The following is a 22,224-nucleotide window of genomic DNA, read 5'->3' as shown; positions in this document are numbered from 1 at the left end:
AGAGAAAGATAAAATTGATAGCTTGAGATTGCCTCTTGGCAGCTGTTGAAAATTTGGTTCATCTGGAACAGACAGAGCTTGGAATAAGCAGACCACCAACCACTCTGCCTCATCTGATCCAGTAACATCAGATTTGTTATGGCATGTGTAACCACCTTCATTACGTAGTTGGCATGATAATTGTTTAAGTTATTCTCAATCTTCCTCTCACCTAACTGGTCTTCACTCAAATTACTTTCAGCAAATAAAAATCCTATTCCAATAATGTGCACACAGGTTATTGGAACATATTGTAAGGTGGTTATTAGTGTAAGTCGGTAACTTGCTATCCTATGGGCGATAACTGCACTGACTCTCCAAAGCTTAGAAAGCACCAAATAGAAGTGTAATTAAAATACTCTCCATCTTCTTTTGATGATTTCAACATGTTCTTGGACAAAGCATCTGACTTCATTGGCACTCCATCCACCAGCCTATACATCACCACATCCTCCATCACCAAAGATGCAATACACAGAATAATTTACTGTTACTCACCAAAAACGTTTTAACTGAACTTTAAATACATGGCTCTCCAACACCATAAAGAACAAGGGCAGTATGGGCTTCAGACACCACCCTCTGACTAGGAAATATATCACCATTCATCCATCATCTGCTGGACCTTAAGTGATGAACATCTCTTCACAACGTTGTGATAATATCTTTACCAGAAGTTCTGCAGTGGAAAAAAGCCTCAGAACCACCTTCTCGAGGTCAGGTAGTGGTTGGCAATAAATGCGTCCTCATTTAACCCTGTAAAGAATGACTGCAGAAGTCAATAACATTTTCTTTGGCTAATCCATACCTTCACAACCACTCTCTATACTTTATGAAGTTGTTCCCAAAATTCCCTTTCATTTTGTTCAGGTACTTCTAGATATTTCTTGAAACACTTGGAATTGTAAGCCTTGAGTTTCTTACAACACTGTGAATAGACTTTCAGTTATATGGACTGACCATTGGTAGTATGTGTGATCACTCGACTGGATGTTCTCCTAAGAGGTTGCCTTATTGGTGGGCGACTATTTTGTGCCATGGAGTCACAGGAAGGAGACGAAACACGATCACCTACAGCACTTGATCGTGCTTCCATGTAAGTTAATGGAGGAAGTTCTTGGAGTTCAGAAAGGCACTTCAGAACCAAAGACAAAAACTCAAGAGACATTTAGTACTCCTGTCCTCTTACTTTAGTATTTAAGTATTAAAAATACTTTTAATTAAAGACTTTACCATTTACAAGTTAATCATGCTAAACAGGTATTTCAAACCTTGTTATAAATAATTGTTTGGATAAGAAAACTGCTGGTATCTATCAGCTGAATATCAGAAGAAAACCTGATAGGCGAGGAGAGTGGTCCATAGGAGAAAAGGAAAAAGGAGTGGACCTGGGGGAAGTAATGGGGAGGTGAGAAGAAGTAAAAAGTCAGAGTGGGGAATAGAGAAAGGTGGGGAGGGTATATTTTTTTAACCTGAAGGAGAACTCGATATTCATGCCATCAGGGTGGAGGGTGCCCAGGCAGAATACAAGGTTTGGTCCTCCTCCAAGTCTCATCTTGGCATATCTTGGAATTAAAATGTTTGGCCACTGGGAAACTGGGCCGGATTAACCTAGTAGCAAAATTAGCATATGCTACGGGCCCCACATTTTCGAGGGCCTCGCCCACACAAAATGCTTGCAAGCTGCAATCTGGTGAAATCGGCATCTCACTGTATTCTCACGACTGTTAGAGTGAGTTTTGGGTAGATGATTCATTTACACTTAAATAAATGACTTCAGCCATCAGTTTTCTGTTCTTTGACAAAGTACTGTGGATTGAGTTCATAACAATACATTTCCTAAAAGCTGTGAACCCAGTTTCATTTGTAACAATGCATCTCTGGTGCCTCTGAGACAAGAATGCTAAGTTTACAGGTAGTTGCAAAGATCACTATATCTATGCTTTTTGAATATGAATTGTCCTCTATGTTAGTACATAACATACCAATTAATGTACTATGGATTTTAATTTGCATTCCTAAAGGCCATGAATGCCAGTTTAGGCACACTGGGGCCCGTAGAATGAATTTAAACGAAAGATGTGAAAATTTCAAAGAATTGTTTATACTGTACTTGTAACTATGAACTGTCCTTTGTGTTTAGCAAATAAATATCAAGTCTCAATCACAAGGCAGTTAGACCTGTTCTGCCAGGGGTCTCTGCCTGCTGTAACCTTGTTTTGTCAAATAAAGAAACTGCCTTGTACCTACCGGTAATGCAACGCTCTGTGATTTCATCCACAACACAGCAGTGATGATCTGGCAACATTGTTGTTTTCATGTTGGGGGAGCAGCATGGTACAGTATGTGTGTGCAGGCGTCTGTTGGCTCCTTGCTGTGTCATGGTATAAATGCTCATGCAAACCAAGGAAGGGTACATAAATCATACCTATCTAAAACAACATATGAAGAATTTATCAATCTGATTGGATCCAGCATACTGGATCACATTATCGGTGAAGTGAAGAAATACAAGTATTATTCTGTTTCATTGGATTCTACTCCAGATAGATCTGATGTGGACCAGCTCATTTTAACTGTGCACTATGTTTTGACATCTGGACCAATTGAAAGATCTGTGAAGTTTTTCGATATGGAAGGTCATAGTGCTGATCAGCTCGCTCAAAGTTTACTTGACTTTTTAACAGAAAATGACATTGATATAAAAGACTGCTGTGGTCAAAACATGAGTGGCAAATATAGTGGCTTACAAGCACGAATTAAAGAGCTAAATGAGTTTGCGGATTACATTCCATGTTTTGCACATTCACTAAATTTGGTTGGAAAATGTGCTGCTGAATGTTGTCAAGAAGCATTAATTTTCTTTCAATTTGTAGAAAGCCTGAACACATTTTTTTCTGCTTCTACTTATTGGTGGGATCTCCTTTCTGCTGCATTATCTGATGGTGGTGCTCATTTGCCTATTGTGAAAAGGATGTCAGATACCAGGTGGTCAGCTCATGCAGATGCAACAAAAGCACTTTTACACAGCTTTTCTGCAATAAAACAAGTCTTGGATGATATTTCTAATAACAATGATCAGAAGGCAAGGTGTCGACAACAGGCTCGTGGACTATTTTCAACGATGATGAAGTTGGAAACAGGAATAATGGTCATATTGTGGGATCAAGTATTAGTGTTTTCAAATGACCAGTGCTTCTTTGCCATCTTCTGGCCAAGACTTAAACACAGCTTGTGCACTCTATGCATCCTTGCATGGATATATTCAAGCTATGCGGTCTACTTTTTCAGACATTAACCAAAAAGCCAAGGATCTGACTAAATGTGAAGATTATCAACAGCAAACTCAAAGAAAACACAAGGAAAATCGCGCATATGATGATTTCAGTGGTTCCAGCAATCTTGATTCACCTGTTGAATCTCAAATGCCTTCTCAGAAGTTTAAAAGCCAAACATTTCTTGCCATTATTGACAGCTTGCTTTCTGCCCTGTCAAAAATGCAGAAAGCTTATCTAAAGGTGAATGGTGTTTTTGGATTCCTTCATCAGTTACAGTCGTTTACACCTGAAGAGATCGTAAAGAGGTCATCAAAACTTGGAGTACTGTGGGCAGTTTTGGTCTCCTTATTTAAGAAAGGATGTGCTGACGTTGGAGAGGGTACAGAGAAGATTCACTAGAATGATTCCAGGAATGAGAGGGTTAACATATGAGGAACGTTTGTCCACTCTTGGACTGTATTCCTTTAGAAGAATGAGGGGAGACCTCATAGAAACATTTCGAATGTTAAAAGGCATGGACAGAGTGGATGTGGCAAAGTTGTTTCCCATGATGGGGGAGTCTAGTACGAGAGGGTATGACTTAAGGATTGAAGGGCGCCCTTTCAGAACAGAAATGCGAAGACATTTTTTTAGTCCGAGGGTTGTGAATCTATGGAATTTGTTGCCACGGGCAGCAGTGGAGGCCAAGTCATTGGGTGTATTTAAGGCAGAGATTGATAGGTATCTGAGTAGCCAGGGCATCAAAGGTTATGGTGAGAAGGCAGGGGAGTGGGACTAAATAGGAGAAAATGGATCAGCTCATGATAAAATGGCGGAGCAGACTCGATGGGCCGAATGGCCTACTTCTGCTCCTTTGTCTTATGATCTTATGGTCTTATTAAATCATATCCGCAAGATCTGGAAGAAAGTCTTAATGAAGAATTTGTGCAGTTTGAACTGATGAAAACTGATCTTGCTTCTCATAGTGGCGCCAAACAAGACCTTGTAGAGTTACAGTTGTACCGTTTGATAACTGACAATTCTTTGGAGTCATGTTTTCCAAATGTAGAAAATGCCTTGTGCATCTATTTGTCACTCATGGTTACCAACTGCAATGCAGAACGCTCATTTTCAAAACTTAAAAGGATTAAAAATGAACTAAGGAGCACCATGGGTCAAAACAGATTGAACAATCTCACTGCAATGAGCATTGAACATGAACTTCTGTGTGAAATAGGCATTTCCAGTATCATCAAATTTGCTCATGCTAAATCTAGAAAATCTAACTTTTAAATCGTAGTCTTGTTACTTTTGACATTTGAAATTGATACCTACTGTAAGTAATACTATTACTGGTGTCAGGCATTTGTCGTATTATCTGGCTGTATAGCAAATGAAAAAAATGTAATTACTTTACTATGCAAGTAAATAATTTATGTTTTAATACTTCTGTGCATTTTTTAAATTTAGGGCCCCTTTATAACATATGCTACAGGCCCAGCACTAACTTAATCCGGCCCTGCTGAGAAGTTTCACCTGTGGCTGCTAGTGCAAAGGTGCTCAATGAAGCAGTCCCCCAATTTATGACATCACCAATGTCGAGGAAGCCACATCACCCCAAAATGTCAATTATTCATTCTTTTCCGTAGATGCTGCTGGACCTGCTGAGTTCCTCCAGCGTTTTGTGTGTTACTTTGGATTTCTAGCATCTGCCAACTTTCTCATGTTTGTACATAATAATCGTTATTTTCTGAGATGTCTCTGACATCTGTTACGTACCCCGTAACTGGGTTGCCAAACCAGCAGAAATGGATCACTCAGTTGGAGTCTGGAGGACTAGAACTAAGAAAGTTTTATTAAAGAAACAAGCAACACAGTAATCGAAAGGATAATAAATGCAACAATTCAACAATGATAACCACACATGTGCACAGAATTAAGATAACAGCATCAATCAAGCTCTATCGTTGTCTAGGGGGTAAATGACCAAATTTCAAAATGACTCAAAGTTCAGTCCAGTTCAGTTCGCAGTAATCGTGGCCATGGCGAGGGACAACGTGGGGGGAGAGAGAGATAGAATAGGAACAACTGATCATTCAGAACACTGCTTCACTCACAGACCAGCGAGATGGCTCACAGACCAGCGAGATGGCTCACAAACAGCTTTTGGGTGGGTCCTTGGTGATGTCACCTGAGGTCACCGACTGTGACCCCTCCTCCAGATGCCGTCGATCCTCTGCAGTGAACCCGGCACCCAGGCAAGGGCGGACACACACCGGGTTCCCGCTGATCGTACCTTTCCACCCTTGTCGTTATCTGGTACTTCTCACCCACTCGTGAGAGACGCACCGCTTCCAGGGTCTCGTTACCTCGGGTGGCGTGTGTCTGTCTTAGCGAACCTGTCCCTTTTTATCCCCCTACTGGGGTATCACCTGTCCATCACTTCAAACAGTTCAGGGTTCAAAAGGGGGAGCCACTCCAGACAGCTCTCTCTCCCACATCCCTTCATTACACATCTCCAGACGCTGCTCCATTGTTCCTTATCTCTCCTTCCCCTGAGGGCAGGTGGCAGACCAACTGCTGATGCCACTGATGCTAGCCCAGGCCAGCAAACATCTTAATTTTATGTGTATTCTCGTAACACATCCTAAATTTGCTACCTCCTGATGCAGATCACAGCATGTTACTCTGTGAATAATTGCCTTACTTTAATAATACAGGAATCACAGGATCAAGATAAAGCCACAGATTCCAATGGTCGCACATTGTTTTCCACAGCAACTTTTTCAAGGAATAAAATTTGGCAGTATTTGAGTTGTTTCCAAAGATTTACTTTGGATATTGTAACAATGGAGTGTTAGGAATAACATATTAATAGTTTAACAGGAAGCAAAAGCTTTGCAGAAGGCTGCTGCAGCCTTTTGCCAATCAACTATTCAGCTCTTAACTCCATCCCTCCCTCTCCTGTCTTCTCCTATCATTTCAGATCTCCCCCTCTCCCTCCCACTTTCAAATCTCTCACTACCACTTCTTTCAGTTAGTCCTGACGAAGGGTCTCAGGCTGAAACGTCAACTGTACCTCTTCCAATAGATGCTGCCTGACCTGCTGTGTTCCACCAGTATTTTGTGTGTGTGGTTAAAAACATTGTTTTAGGAGTGTAATGTGAGTTGCTCCTTTCTTGCAAACATCAGGAATTCTGCAGATGCTGGAAATTCAAGCAACACACATAAAAGTTGCTGGTGAACGCAGCAAGCCAGGCAGCATCTCTAGGAAGAGGTGCAGTCGACGTTTCAGGCTGAGACCCTTCGTCAGGACTAACTGAAGGAAGAGTGAGTAAGGGATTTGAAAGTTGGAAGGGGAGGGGGAGATCCAAAATGATAGGAGAAGACAGGAGGGGGAGGGATGGAGCCAAGAGCTGGACAGGTGATAGGCAAAAGGGATACGAGAGGATCATGGGACAGGAGGTCCAGGAAGAAAGACAAGGGTTGGGGGGGGGGGACCCAGAGGATGGGCAAGGGGTATATTCAGAGGGACAGAGGGAGAAAAAGGAGATTGAGAAAAAGAATGTGTGTATAAAAATAAGTAACAGATGGGGTACGAGGGGGAGGTGGGGCCTTAGCGGAAGTTAGAGAAGTCAATGTTCATGCCATCAGGTTGGAGGCTACCCAGACGGAATATAAGGTGGTGTTCCTCCAGCCTGAGTGTGGCTTCATCTTTCTTGTTTGCTCCTTTCTTGTTTGGTTTTCTGCAGATTTGATAGCAACTCTATCCCAAATCCCAAAGAACCTTTATTTACTAATAAAGTCATAATGTAATAGCTGTTAGCAACAAATAATCCCACGGATGACTAAATATAAGCTACATCAAATCGGACAGCTAGATCTCCTTGCTAGATTTTCTACATCTTCAAATTCTTTTGAACCTGCATTCCATACAATTGTATTCCATATGCAATATCTTGCATATGGCCTGTGTCCTTTTGAGAACTTTGGAGTAACTTAAATTCACTTTCTCGAAACATTGACATACTTTTCAGTATGCTTTAGCAAGGACCTTGGCAATATCCCACATGGAAACCCGACCTGGAATGTTAGGTCCTGTGGAATCTTGGTACATAAAGCTGGTTAAGTGGTTTGAAAACTGGCTTGGAGTTTGGAAATAGCGGGTAGTTGTTGAAGACAGTTTCTCAAAAGGAGGCTGGTGACAAAAGTGTGCTGCACGTGTTGGTGTTGGCACCCTTGGTACTCATTACATAAATGACATGGATGCGAATGGACAAGCTTATCATTGAGTTCATTGAAACTAGTCACAGTTAGTCAGATTGGTGTAAAACACATTTAGCACAGTAACCTTCATCAGTCAGGGCATTTGGTACAAGAGCTGGAACATTATGTTGCAGTTGTAGAAGTTGGTGAGGCTACACTTGCTCTACTGTATACTATTTTAGTCATCTTATTATAACTGAAAGAGTGCAAAAAAGATTTACAATATTGATGCAGAACTGGCAGGCCTGAGTTATAGGGAGAGGTTGATTAGGGTGGGTCTTTATTCCTTGGAATGTAGGACAATAAGGGTCAACCTTAAAGAAAAGTTTAATTATGAGAGGTGTAGATAAGGTGGATGGTTAACAGTCTTTTCCCCTGAGTAGGGGAGACCAACACTAGGGGCATAGGTATAGAGTGAAAGGGAAAAAATAAAAGCATCTAAAGAGCAACTTTATTTTGCAGAGGGTGATCAGTATATGGAACGCACTGCCAGAGAAAGAGTTTGAGGCACATACAATGGTGGAATTTAAGAAGCACTTGGATAGGTACAAGGAGGGGTGGAGGTTAAAGGGATATTGAAAAATGCGGGAAAGTGGGACTAGCTAGGTGGGCACCATGGTCAGCATGGATTCATTGGGCTGAAGGGCCTGTATCCATGCTCTATGACTCTAAACAGGATTGAGGGAATGTCTACTAAAAGGGAAAAGAAACAAAAATCTGGCAATGCCTGTCAAATCCTGTAGGGTTCTGGAATTATTTAAGGGCAGAGTTCTTGGATAACCAGCAACACAATTCATATCATGTAGTCAAACAGGAAAATAGCAACAGTATTAAAGCAAACACAAAATGCTGGAGGAACTCAGCAGGCCAGGCAGCATCTGTAGAAAAGAGTAAACACACGACGTTTCAGGCTGAGGTCCTTCATCGGGACTGAAGAAAAAGATGAGAAGTCAGAGTAAAGTGGTGGGGAGGGGAGGAAGAAATAAGGTAGTAAGTGATGGGTGAAACTGGAAGGGGGAGGGGCGGAGTAAAGAGTTGGTCAGTCGATTGGTGAAAGGGATAAAGGGCTGAGAAGAGGGAATCTGAGAGGAGAGGAGAGTAGGCTATGGAAGAATGGGAAGGGGGAGGAGCACCAGAGGGAGGAGATGGGCAGGTAAGGAAATAAGGTGAGAGGGGGAAATGGGAACGGTGAAGGGGGGAGGGAGGGAAAAACATTACCAGAAGTTCATGAAAGCCTGAATGAGAAATGCCCAGTTAATGGATAGATATGCCACAAGTATTAAAAACATGAATCACTTTTCATCCCAGTGTAGAAAGAAGGAAAATTAACAGCAAGCAAAGCAGTGCAAGTATAAATCAGCAAGCCTCATCCACAGCCCCAGAGTAGATATGATCATAGTCAAGAGAGTGAACTCAGAAAGAGGGAAATGGAACAATGCAGCAAAGAATGAAAGGGAATTTCAAGTGTAGTTTATCAATGGTGTATTATCACACTTAAAACTTTTGTAGGGAACCTTGAAAAATTTAATAATGTACAACTGTGTAACTGTGGTTGCCACTAAGCAATGCCAGCTGAAAATAAAAACTCCAAAATGGGGAAAAGAACTTTTGTTGTTCTTGAACACAGCAGAATGCCAGTCCTTAAGTAGCCATGCAGCCTAGCAAATGGAACTCTAACAGTACAAGGAGCAGGTTGTTAGGGATTACTCTGGAGTTATGAAATATGAATAGCAGATATTAATTAAAATGAGACTCAGCCTTTAGAAAATAAAAAAGTTCACAATTTAACTTCAACTGATACATTAAGGCTATTGAAATCAAAGTGTGTAGGGCATTGATTCTGTACTATTTAAACTATTCACGGGAAGACAATAGATGAACGTTCATATTAATTGGTGGTCATTGGAAATATCAGGATGAAACCAGGGAAGGCATTAAAGTCCAGAGGAAGTGTCTCAGGTCAAAATGTGAACTGTTTATTCCCCTCCACATATGGTGCCTGAGCTGCTGAGTTCTGCCAGTTTTGTGTGTTGCTCTAGATTTGTAACATTTATGTATATTTTTTAAGTGGTCAGCTCCTGTATTAACACATCATTAAAGGCATATCACTGCTACTTAACGTGTAATATTCTGGTAACATTGGATATTCAAGGAGGCTGTCATAGTTTAGGCTGATCAGGAGGCACCGGACTCCGATGTTCTTCCTCCTATGATTATTAGTTGGTTATTTTGATCTGTGTCCCATTAGTTATCAGTGCACCTGTGCCTTGTGTACTTTATTTAAGCTCCCTCGGTTTTGTTTGGTTGTTGGTAAGGTTCTTTGTTCAACCCATCCTTGTCTCTGGTCTTCTCGTCACTTTGGCCTACCTGGTCTACGGCACTCCTCCTAGTCCGAGTTACAAAGGTACATTTAATGTCAGAGAAATGTATACAATATATATCCTGAAATGCTTTTACTTCGCAACCATCCACGAAAAGAGGAGTGCCCCCAAAGAATGAACGACAGTTAAATGTTAGAACCCCAAAGTCATCCCCCAGCTCTCCTCCCCCCCACGCTTAAGCAGCAGCAAGCAACAATCCCCCCTCCCCCCCACCGGCAAAAAAAATCGGCACCCGCCACCGAGCACTCAAGCATTGGCGAGACAACAGCAAAGACACAGACTTACAGTACAGTACCCCACAGACTACATTGTTCATCCTGCTTTCGACATACCACAGGCTCGCTCTCTCTCCCCCTAATCAGGGAGAAAGAGATGTCTCCGTTTCGCAGCGAGAGGGGAGACAAACAACTCGCTGGTTTACAATGTTAATAGTTGTTTCGTCGCTTTTTCCGAGCTCTGTGCCCAAAGATCTCAGGTCTCTGGGCACACAGCCTTAAATCTTTCATCTCCCCTGACACACCGGTCTTCTTCTCAACACCGACTTCCAAACCCACCCCCCCCCCGTCTCCAAAACCACGAAACTTCGGTCATCCGAAGGCGAGCGGAGCTCCTCGGTCGCGCCCTTGGCTTGCCAAACAGCAGTCAGTTATGAAACCCCGAGAGCGGGTCCCATTTCCGCAAAGAACCGTAGTCAGTGTGCAACTCCAGGTCAGGGTCTTCAAAAGAACCCTGAAAGGGAAAATTAGAGATATTAAAGATGGAAAAGAGCTGTTTTCGAAGATGCAAGCAAAGGAGTCGCCGTTAGGCGCCATTAATCTTCTAGCTCCGTCTTTAAGATACTGAAGATCACCCCAGTTCAACCAGCTTGTTATGGCAAGACTGGTCCAAAATACAGACCTGGCGGAGTAAGAGCATCTCTAGTCAGTGCTAGCCAGCCAGCTAACCACGGTGAGAGGACATCAGCATGTACTCTAACAGATCTTGACTGCCCTGCAGGACGCTCACTGATATCATCCAGCTGAACCAGCAACTCCTACTGCCACAACTCCCAAGTCTCTGACCCTGCAGGCACCCAAGTAATATGATGGTAACTCACAGACACGTAGAGAATATCTCACTTAGTATTCTTTGGTTTTGAGATGCAACCCACCAAATTCCTCTCTGGCTGCAGCACGGTGCCCTACATTAACTCTTAACGGCAAAGCTCTCACCTGGGCTATGGCACTCCGGAAGAACTCGCCAAGTTGTGCAGATTTATGCATCGTCAGCAGGGAGATGAGGAGGGTGTTTGACCACCCAGTCAGCGACTACTCCAAATTCATCATGGGAGCATTAGCGTGGCTGACCATGCGATTGAGTTCCACATGCTGGCAGTAAAGAGCAGCTGGAACACTGAAACCGGTACTGCATAGCCAGTTTCCACCACGAGTTATCAGATGAAATTAAAGATGCAATGAGAGCCAGAGACCGAGTATCTCCACCTGGGTTGACAATCACTTCTGAGAAAGAATAGAACATTTCTGTAAGTCCTCTAGGGTTGCCATTCATCAAGCCACTCTGGTCTCATCATCCTCCTCCAAATGACCATGCACACCCCTAACCGCCCAGTTCCTTTCAATTTCTTCCAACAGAGCTAATGCAACTCGTCAGAACCCGAGTTTCCTTACTCTAAACTAACCTTCTCCAGCTGAGTATTCCTGTAATACCATGGGCTCTTAACCTGATAAGCAGCCTCATGTGTGGCATAGTCAATGGCCTTCAGAAACTCCAAATATGTAACATACACAGCATTCCCTCTATGTATCCTACTTGTAATTTTCTCAAAGAATTCCAGCAGGTTCATCAGGCAAGATTTTCCCTTAGGAAACAATGAAGTGACATTTGCAATTTTCCAGTCTTCTGCACCATGCCAGATTTAATGATTTTTGAGAAGATCATTACTAATACCTCCACAATCTCTACCACTACTTCTTTCAAAACCCTGAAAGAGTTCATCTGGTCTTTCAGCTTTGAGCACCTTCTCCCTTGTACTGGTAACTGCACTCACTTCTCTTCCCTCACACCCTTCAACATCTGGCTCTCTGCTAGTCTTCCACAGTGAAGACTGATGCAAAATACTCATTTAGTTCATGCCATCTCCTTGACCCCATTATTTCTCAAGCCTCATTTTCTAATAGTCTTATATCCACTCTCATCTCTCTACTTTCTACTTATTTCTAAAAGCTTTTACTATCCGCTTTGATACTGTTTGCTATCTTTTCCCTCCTGATTCTTTTAGTTGCTCTCTGTAGGTTTTTAAAAGCTTTCCAATCCTGTCTTACCACTAATTTTTGCTTCTACGTCCTCTCTTTTGCTTTTACATTAGCTTTGACTTCCCTTGTCAGCCACAATTGTAGTTTTCCCATTTGTGTATTTGTTTTTGGCATACATCTATCCTGCACCTTCCTCATTTTCCTCGAACTCACACCATTGCTACTTTGCTGTCATCTCTGCCAGAAGCTCCTGCCAATTTACTTAGGCCAACTCCTCTCTCCTACCACTGTAATTCTTTACTCCAGTGAAATACTGCTACGCAAAACTTTACATTTGTGGCTAGACGGTGGGCATGACTCTTTTCAATAGTTCAATGAAGGACTGAAGTCTGTCCCTACATACTCGCTGTTAATAAAATGAATACAAGACATATGGTGTATAGTACCTCTGGATTTTTTTTAAAGTATTGAGAACTCCTTTACCATCTTTTTAAAAATACAATATTAAGGTCCAGCCCATCTCTGTAAGATCCAAGGTTTCTGAGAAAAATGTTTCACAAAACCCTCAATCTCTGTCCCACACACTGCTCATAAGTATCGGATCACCTGCAGTCATAGGGAACTTGTCCTTAGATCAGGATGGGGGGGGGGGTGGCCAGCGGTTAGCAGGAACGAAGTGCAATCTTCACCATCTCCACCCCCTCCTCACTCTTCATAATTGGTGTTAGCAAGAGCAGCTGCCTTTGCAGCAAGTAGCTGTAGTTGGTCAAATGTGCACAGCAGTCTTCAAGTAGTGCAAATTATAACAATTACTAAGAGCCCAACTATCCAAATTCCATGCTCACTTTTGTGCATTGTTTCTAGGAAGTAGCCCGCAATGATCTCTTTAAAAAATTGTTGCCTTATAGTCCACGAAAGAGGTGCTTTCAGAACATCGATCCAACAAAGACAGCAGCTTCCAACATCCATATTGTGTTGATACAGTACAGCTAGAAGCTACCCTCCCAGCTACTTTGAACTTTCCATTGGTAATGATACAAGGTCAACAGTTTTCAGATAAAATTCCTCCTGAGTCAATGAAATCAACATGATGTGTACAGTTAATCCAATCTGTCTAATTCTCTCAGTAGGCTTTGTCAGTGACTATGTAATCTTTGTTTACTCACTATACAAGCATATTGTGGTGAACTACAAACAAGAGTAACGAACAGTCATCCCACCCCTCCCGGAAGGTCCGGGAGTCTCCCGCAAATTAATAGTGGCTCCCTGATGCTCGCAAATTATATACAATGTCCCGGAAATTGATTTTTTTTTTGAGAGCAAGCGCGAGAGCGAGAAAGCGAGTGAGAGCGACCACAAGCAAGAGAGAGAGCGCGAGAGCGAGAAAGCGAGCACGAGTGAGAGCGAGAAAGCAAGTGCGAGAGAGAGAGCGCGAGAGCGAGAAAGCGAGTGCAAGTGAGAGCGACCACCAGCGAGAGCGCATACGATAGAGAGCGAAAGCAAGAGCGAGAGAGTTCCAAAAAAAGTCAGAGTGGCAGAGTGTTCCAAAAAAAGAAAATATAAAACGTACGTCACTCCAGACTACCCTGAAGTCTGGTGCCTAATAGGGGTCAAAAATAATGACACTGTTGCTCGCTGCACTGTTTGCATCAGTGACTTTTCTATTGCCCATGGTGGGTTAAAATGTAAAAGACATGTTGAGGTGAGATTAACAGATGTCATTCATTCATTAGCATAGCTAACGTTATTTAAACTAGCTGGCTGGCTGCTAAGGAGCTACTCTATTGCAAACATCCCACCTCTCCCGGAAGTCTCCCGCAAATTGATGATGCTACCTCCCTGAAATGAGTTTTTGCAGGGTGGGATGTCTGAATGAAGCTTGGTGGTGAGTGAGATTGAAATGAGCAATGCTGTGGCAACTCTCACCTGCTAAACCAAAGATCCCACCAACAGTACAAGTTTTTTGTACAACCTAGCCCAAACTACTTCCGTGAAGATTTTCTGATTTGATGAAGAGTTGGTAAACATTCATCTTGTGAGAGAAACATCCTTTCAGCCTGTGGCCACAACCACATACATTTTCCTTTATGGAATATTGCTGCTCTTGCCAGTAATCTTTCATTCACCAGCCAATTCATTCCACAAATTTAGTTCCTATGCTGAGAATACTTTACCAGCACTTCATCTGTGGTTTTCAAATCAGTTTCAATTTAATCTATGTACAGCTCGTCAGCAGTAATGGCTAGAGAATCAAACGGTACTCAAGGTTTCTACAATTTCGTACACAAGATTGAAAACATCTGGTCAGCTGCCAAAAGGTTTTGCAGATGACACTAGCCAGAAAAATCTATTCAGTTACTCAGCCTCTGTGGTTCATGATCTGCAAACAATTCAGTGGACAGAGGATCAAAGCTGTATAGACACCTGCTGTAATATATGTACACATCTCAGAGAAAAATAAATCACTTCAAGTCTGATTCTTGCCCATTGATAGAATAAGTAAAAACAGCACATTAAATTGTTTGAATTAGATTAGATTCCAAATTCCAATTTAGTGATCATGTCTAATCCATTGACTGCTGCTGATGAGACTGATGACACTTCATAGTCTAGTCTCTTCAGACGCATCTACAGGTGCTCATTCTGCACCACTTATCACATCAACTTTCTTATTTCGAACTGTTACCTTCACTACCCAGGTACCAGAAACTGCCCCCACACCAGCATAAACAAAATTCTAAAACTACATGCTGGCATTAATCATAGATTTTTGTTTAAACTGTACCGACTAATATTTTAGTAGATCCAACAAATGAGTTATCACCAGAGATTAAAACAACAGAGCTGGCGGAAGGGGGGAGGGAGTGAAAGTAAAAGAGGGACAGGAGATAAAAGCACAATTAAAACACAACACATTCTAAATAACTCTAATGTTCAATTATCAATGAGTAAAACGTCCGCATAACTCAGAAGGCTGGATTTATGCCAGGAAGTAATGGTTCAATAACTTAGTCATGAAGTGTCCAGTGACTCTGAAAATATTTCAAGGCTCTCTGGAATGATGGTATCGCTAGAAAAATCCATAATCAAATAATTTCAAAGCATGTCAACATTCGGCTAAGGTGCCTTGAAATCTCAATGCTTTGCAATGACACTAATTGTAAATAAGCCATTCTGAAGATAATGCAGAGTAGAATTTATCCAAACCATAAAAATGTAACAAATTCCTCTAGTTTTTACAACAGTAACTTAACAGATTTAAATGACAGTCAAATATTTTAATGAACAGTCTGACAGCTAAACAAAGTAAATAACAAGTTAACAGGCATTAGTAATCTGTTGCACACAAGCATATTGCAAATTACTTATTATACTTGTGCAATTATTACAATGTTATAAACAATAAAGTTCAGCAAATAAAGGAATTATGAACAAGCCATTAGATAATTTCACATTCTGACAATACAATGGAATTAGAATAGCTAAAGCATTTCTTTGTTCCTAATAAATAGGAAGATATTGTTTAATACTTAAACACAAGGAAAAAACAGTTTCATTTGTTTTGATGAAACCAAACAACCTTGGACAATTTAACTGAGAATATCAGTTAATTCAAAATGAGGTAATTTTCTTAGCTTATCAACAACATTTAAAACAGGAGTAACATTTTCAAGTAGATATGCCCTGTCATAACATATACTTTCTATATAAACTTCAAAACATCTGACTACGATCATGAATTTAATAACACTAAATGAAAATAAACTTTCTCAATTCTAGTCTTGCTAGATAACTACAAGCATTTATAATTTCATACAAAAGAAATAAAGATTTAACAGTGTGACATGGGATACTACTGTGATTCATAAAATGACTAATTGTTCAAAACAAAGCTGAATGAAAATTTGCCAACAAGAAAGAAACAAAAAAAACCTAAACAAAAACTTCATTGTACATGTATTAGTTTTTCACATTGACTTTCTCCATTGCTTTATGAAGATTTCCAGAGAGTGGCACAAGACTGACAAGAACAGCGTTTTCTCCTGATGAGGAATAGGTTTTATCCTGGATCATAACACGACAGTTATACTTGGGTAGTACTTTGGCATCTGTCATAGATTAAGCAAAAATTCTGATTAGCACTCAATGACAAGATCCATTGGCTTACTGAACAGCATTCCCCCCCTCCCCCCCCCGCCGCCCAAAAAGAGAGACAGCAGATACTGGAATCCGAAATACAAAGCTTAATGGGTCAGTCTGTAGAGACAAAGAGGCAGGTCAACATTTTGGTTCAAGACCCTGCATCAGGACCAAGAGAGAAGGAAAGACTGCCAGTATATAACAGTAAGGAGGAAGGGGGGAATAGATGCCAGTAAGCTTAAGGGTGGAACCAGATTTGGGAGCAAAAGGGGGGGAGGTGGACTGATGATAGGCAGACAAAGGATTGGGAAAAATAAATAAAGGAAGAAACAAACTTAAGTGGGCAGGTGAGTAGGTGTGGGGAAAACAATGGGGTTGTGGGTTACCAGAAATTGCAAAATCCAATGTTCATGCCATTGGGTTGTAAGCTACCCAAGCAGAATATCAGTTACTATTCTTCAAACTTGTGTATGACCTCTCTGTAGCAATGGAGAAGGCATGGGGCAGAGAGTGGAAAGAAAAATTAGACCAACGTACCAGAAGCTTGCCGTGTCAGCTATCGTTAGAGAAAAAGGAATTTGAGCTATGAGTTATCAGGAATAGGAATCTAGAAACTTGACTGCCGTGTTTCCTAGTCTTAAATGTCAGTCAGTATTAGGGTGTGAACACTATTTGTGCAAATAGAAAAGATAACCAGACTGGCTCATGGATTACAATCCCTTTGCTATCTGCAATAAAACCAGTATTTCTTCCAAAAAAAAATGTCTGTTCCTCTTTTATTAACTTTAAGTAGAAAGGGCTACTTTGAGCTCTTTGATCTATGCAGATGGTTTTCATTTCTTGTGTTCACAACATTGCCACCTGTATTACTAAGCAACACACAAACTGCTAGAGGAACTCAGGTTAGGCAGCATCTATGAAAATGAATAAATAATCAACATTTCATGCCGAGACCCTTCTTTAGATTAGATAAGATTAGGTTATGAGGACACGCAGTCCTCTTTTATTGTCATTAGTAATGCATGCATTAAGAAATGATACAATATTCCTTTTTCTTCAGGCCAAGAGGAAAGCCACCAAAATAAAAAGGTGGGGGGAGGGGAAGGAGGATAGCTAGAATGTGATAGATGGCTGGAGACAAGGAAACTGACTGGAGAGGAGAGTGGACCATGGGAGAAAGGGAAGGAGGGGGGCACCAGAGGAGGTGATAGGCAGGTACAAAGAGGCAAGAGGCTAGAGTGAAGAATAGAAAAAGGAGGGAGAGGGAAAAAATTTACCAGGAGAAATTGATGTTCATGCCATCAGGTTGGAGGCTACCCTGACAAAATGAATTGTTCCTCCATCCTGAGAGTGGCCTCATGGCAAAAGAAGAAGCACCTGCAGACCAACATATTAGAACGGTATTGGGAATAGCAAGTAAAATAGTTGGCATCAGGAAATTCAGCTATTCAAGGATGGAGCAGAGGTGCTCGACAAAGCGGCCTCCAAATTTATAACAGGTTTCACCAAATGTAAAAGAGGACGTATCAGAAGCATCAGATATATTAGATGACACCAACAGATTCACAGGTGAAGTGTTGCCTCACCTGTAAAGACTGTTTGGGGCCCTGAATGGTGGTAAAGGAGCACTTGGCCATTTGCAGGGTTAATGCCAGGAGGGAGATTAGTGAAGTGGGATGAATGGGCTTGGGAATCATGGAAGGAACGACATGGCAGGGGGAAGGGGAAATGGAGGAGAGACAGAGAAAGTAAAGATATGTTTGGTGGTCGGATCCTTTTGAAGATGGCAGAAGTTGTGAAGAATGATGTGTTGGATAAAGAGGCTCATGGGTGGTAGGTTACAACAAGAGGAACTCTATCGCTGTTACGGTGTCAGGAAGGTGGGATGAGCATGGAATTCCGAGAAATGGAAGAGATGTGGGTGAGAGCAGCATCAGTAACAAAGGAAAGGAAATCGTGTTAGTTGAAGGAAGACATCTTTGATGTCCTGGAGAGGAAAGCAAAGCAAAGCCTCACCCTGGGAACAAATGCAGCAGAGACAAGGGAACTGAGAAAAGATAAACTGGATTTTTACAAGAGGTAGGATAGGAAGAGCTATAGTCAAGTGCACTTCAAAAGTCAAATTGTGCAGAATGACCATGCAGCTTTCCCTTTATCGAAGTCACATTATGTTGTACAAACAGCAAAAAAAACAAGTGAATTTTAGAATTGTTTCTGTAATGCAGAGGTGACAATATCAATACACAAAATAAAATCAGAAATGCTGACAGACTCTAGATTTATACAAGGTTATGCACAAACAGAATGAAAATATCTACACAAAACTGGTGTGTTATGACAACACTCTTTAAAGACTGAGTTCCACTTTGTCACACTACAATGGACCCAACAAATGCACCACACTTTGTATCTCAATTTCAATCCAATTTACATTCACTAATATAACCGGAGTACAGTAGGGATACAGTAAATATAAAGAAAATTGAGAATATCAACATGTAATAAAGGAAATGACACAATTGTAATGGGAGACTTCAATATACAAAGGGATTGGGAAAATCAGGTTAGTGTCAAAGCGCAAGAGCAGGAATTTGTTGAATGCCTACAAGAGGCTTTTAGAGCAGCTTATGCTTGGGCCTACTTGGGGACAGGCCATCTTGGACTGGGTGTTGTGTAATAAAACAGATCATATTAGGGAGCTTAATGTAAAGGCATCCTCAGGAGAAAATGATCATAAAATGATTGAATTCATACTGCAATTTCAGAGGGAGAAGTACAAGTCACACGTATCAGTATCTGAATGGAATAAAGGGAACTATAGAGGCATGACAGAGGAGCTTGCCCAGGTGGATTGGAGGATGCTGGCGGAGACGGTGGCAAAGCAGAGATGACTGAAGTTTGGGAATAGATCCCAAGGTGCAGGATAGATACATCCCACAGAAGTCGTTCTCAAATAGCAAAGGTAGGCAACCATGGCCGACAAGGGAAGTTAATGACTGCATAAAAGCCAGGGAAAGGGCATGTAATGTAGCAAAAGAATGAGAAGTTGGATAATTGGGAAGCTTTAAAAATCCAACAAAAGGCAAATAAAAAGCTATAAGAAAGGAAAAGATGAAATATGAGGGCAAACTAGCCAATAATGTAAAGCAGGATACCAAAAGGTGTTTTTTTGTCAGTTTTATAAAGAGTAAAAAGGAGATGAGAGTTGATAATGGATCACTGAGAAATAATGCTGGTGCGGTAGTAATGGGGGACAAAGAAATGGTTGATGAACTTAATGAGTACTTTGCAGCTGTCTTCACTGTGAAAGACAATAGCAGTGTGCCAGAGCTCCATGAGCGTCAGGGAGCAGGGGTGAGTGCCATTGCTTTTACAAAGGAAAAAGTGCTTGGCAAACTCAAAGGTCTTAAAGTGAATAAGTCACCTGGACCAGATGGATTACATCCCAGAGTCCTGAGAGGTTGCTGAAGAGATAACAGATGCATTGGTCATGATATTTCAAGTATCACTTGATTCTGGCATGGTCCCAGAGGACTGGAAGATTGCAAATGTCACTCCACTCTTTAAGAAGGGAGGAAGGCAAAATAAATTATAGACCAGTTAGCCTAACCTCATTGGTTGGGAAGGTGTTGGAGTCTCTTATTAAGGATGATATTTCAGGGTACTTGGAGACTAATGATGAAATGTCAAAGTCAGTATGGTTTCTGCAACGTGGAATCTTGCCTGACAAATCTGTTAGATCTCTTCAAGGAAGTAACAAGCAGGGTGGACAAAAGAGAGGCAATGGATATCACACACTTGGATTTTCAGAAGGCATTTGATAAGGTGCCACACATGAGGCTGCTTAACAAGATAAAATCCTATGGCATTACAAGAAAGATACTGGCATGGATAGAGGAATGACAGCCAGGAGGCAGCATGGGAATCATAGGGGCCTTTTCTGGTTGACTGCCAGTGACTAACGATGTTCCTCAGGGGTTCAGTATTGGGACCACTATTTTTCACATTATTTGTCAATGCTTTGGAATTGATGGCTTTGTGGCAAAGTTTGCGGATGATACAAAGATAGGTAGAGGGGTAGGTAGTGCTGAGGAAGCAGGGTTTACACAAATTGAAAGAATGAGCAAAAAAAGTGGCAGATGGAATAGTGTTAGGAAATGTATGATAATGCATTTTGGTAAAATGAACAATAGTGCAGACTATTATCTAAATGGGGAGAAGATTCAAACAGAGGCGCAAAGGGACTTAGGAGTCCTTGTACAAGACTCCCAGAAGGTTAATTTACAGGTTGAGTCTGTGGTAAAGAAGGCAAATGCAATGTTAGCATTTAAAGGGAAATCGAATATAAAAGCAAGGAGATAATGCTGAGACTTTATAAGATACTAGTCAGGCTGCACTTGGAGTCTTGTCAAGTTTTGGGCCCCACATCTTAGAAAGGATGTGTTGTCTTTGGAGAGAGTACAGAGGAGGTTCACAAGGATGATTCCAGGAATGAAGGGGTTAACATATGATCAGTATTTGGCAGCTTTGGGTCTGTTGGGGGGGGGGGAGAGAATCTCATTGAAACCTATTGAATGTTGAAAGGACTAGATAGGGTGGATGTGGAGAGGATGTTTCCTATGGTGGGGGTACCCAGAACTAGAGGGCACAGCCTCAAACTTAGAACAGAGGTAAGGAGGAATTTTCTTAGGCAGAGAGTAGTGAATCTTTGGAGTGTTCTGCCACAGACTGAGGTGGAGGCCAAGTCCATGGGTATATTTAAGGCAGAAGTTGATCATTTCCTGATCAGTCAGGGCATCAAAGGATATGACGAAAAGGCAGGTGCACGGAGTTCAGTGGGATCTCGATCACCCACGATCAATTGCCGGAGAGATTCGATGGGTTGAATGGCCTAATTCTGCTCCTATGTCTTATGAATGCAAGGTGCCAAAATACCAGGAGACTAAACAAAATATGATGTGAATGCACCAAGTCAAACAAGAAATTCAAGACAGACATATGCTTACTGCATATACATTGCATATGCACAAGGATTACAAAGGTGAGCATTTTGCAATTGCAATATTTATTTTCTTATGAAGTGTCTTGCAATGAAAATTGAGCTAAAAAAAATCCAATCAGTAACTTACATATTTCCGGTTATAGGTGGGGCAGGTGAAGCTCGGTGACTACTTATCAGAAGCAAATAAACCAAACAATAACACTTTTTCCTCGTAAACCATCACTGCAAACAAAAGCATGTAACTTCTCTTTCAGGCGATCTTTTGAACCGCCTGTACAACCTAGCATTTTTGAGATGAGAAATGTGAGGGCTATTCAGTGAAGCAGAACCAAGGCGAAAAAAGACGGAGCCCATGCCCTAGAGCGAGGAAAAATCAGTTTGATCGATTTAAGTACTAACCCGAATTGGAAAAGACCAGTACAGGCTGAATTGAAGCAGCTGGCCACCAGCCCAAGTGTGTATCAAGGCAGAAGCATCCGGGTCTGAGAACAAGGGAGGACCAGAGGTTTGGATGATTTAGGCACTGTGCCAGATTGAAAAAGTCAGGGTGTTGAGCCCAGAGACAAGGGACGTTTACTCGGCTCTGCGCTGAACTGAGGTTGTGGCCTGCTCCTGAAATCCGCTGCAGTTATGCCTGGCTTCGTGCCTGTGGACTCACTTTCGTAAACTTCAGTTCTGAATGCTATTTGCTTACTTTTATCACTTGTGAAATTTTTTTGGCACATTGTGTTTGTAGGTCTTTTTTTTAAAAAAATGGGTTCTAGTGGGTTTCTTTGTTTTGTGGCTACCTGCAAGGAGAGAAATTTCAAGCTGTATAAAGTATACACACTTTGAACATTACTGTTCTTTCTTCATGTTCAGTGATTCATTGGGTAACTAGGTGGGTA

General features: G+C 41.5%; 1 protein-coding gene across 4 annotated transcripts in view; it reads right to left on the bottom strand.

The window, feature by feature from the left end:
• Window positions 1-2,339: 2,339 nt before the first annotated feature.
• LOC134351663 (uncharacterized) overlaps window positions 2,340-22,224 on the bottom strand; it is an 88,987-nt gene continuing 69,102 nt past the window's right edge. For 3 of the 4 annotated variants that reach the window (XR_010019226.1, XM_063058120.1, XM_063058121.1), the window contains one exon: window positions 15,690-16,304. Coding sequence is in view for 3 of the 4 variants with exons in the window: in XM_063058120.1 (XP_062914190.1) it covers window positions 16,156-16,304 (149 nt within the window). In the remaining variant the exon portion in view is untranslated. Of the gene's footprint in view, window positions 2,472-15,689; window positions 16,305-22,224 lie in introns of those variants that run through there. The other variant, XM_063058122.1, reaches the window with a different exon arrangement.

The sequence above is a fragment of the Mobula hypostoma genome, chromosome 9 (genome assembly GCF_963921235.1).
Source record: "Mobula hypostoma chromosome 9, sMobHyp1.1, whole genome shotgun sequence".
Taxonomy (NCBI): Eukaryota; Metazoa; Chordata; class Chondrichthyes; order Myliobatiformes; family Myliobatidae; genus Mobula; species Mobula hypostoma.
This window is presented reverse-complemented; position numbering and strand designations above follow the sequence as displayed.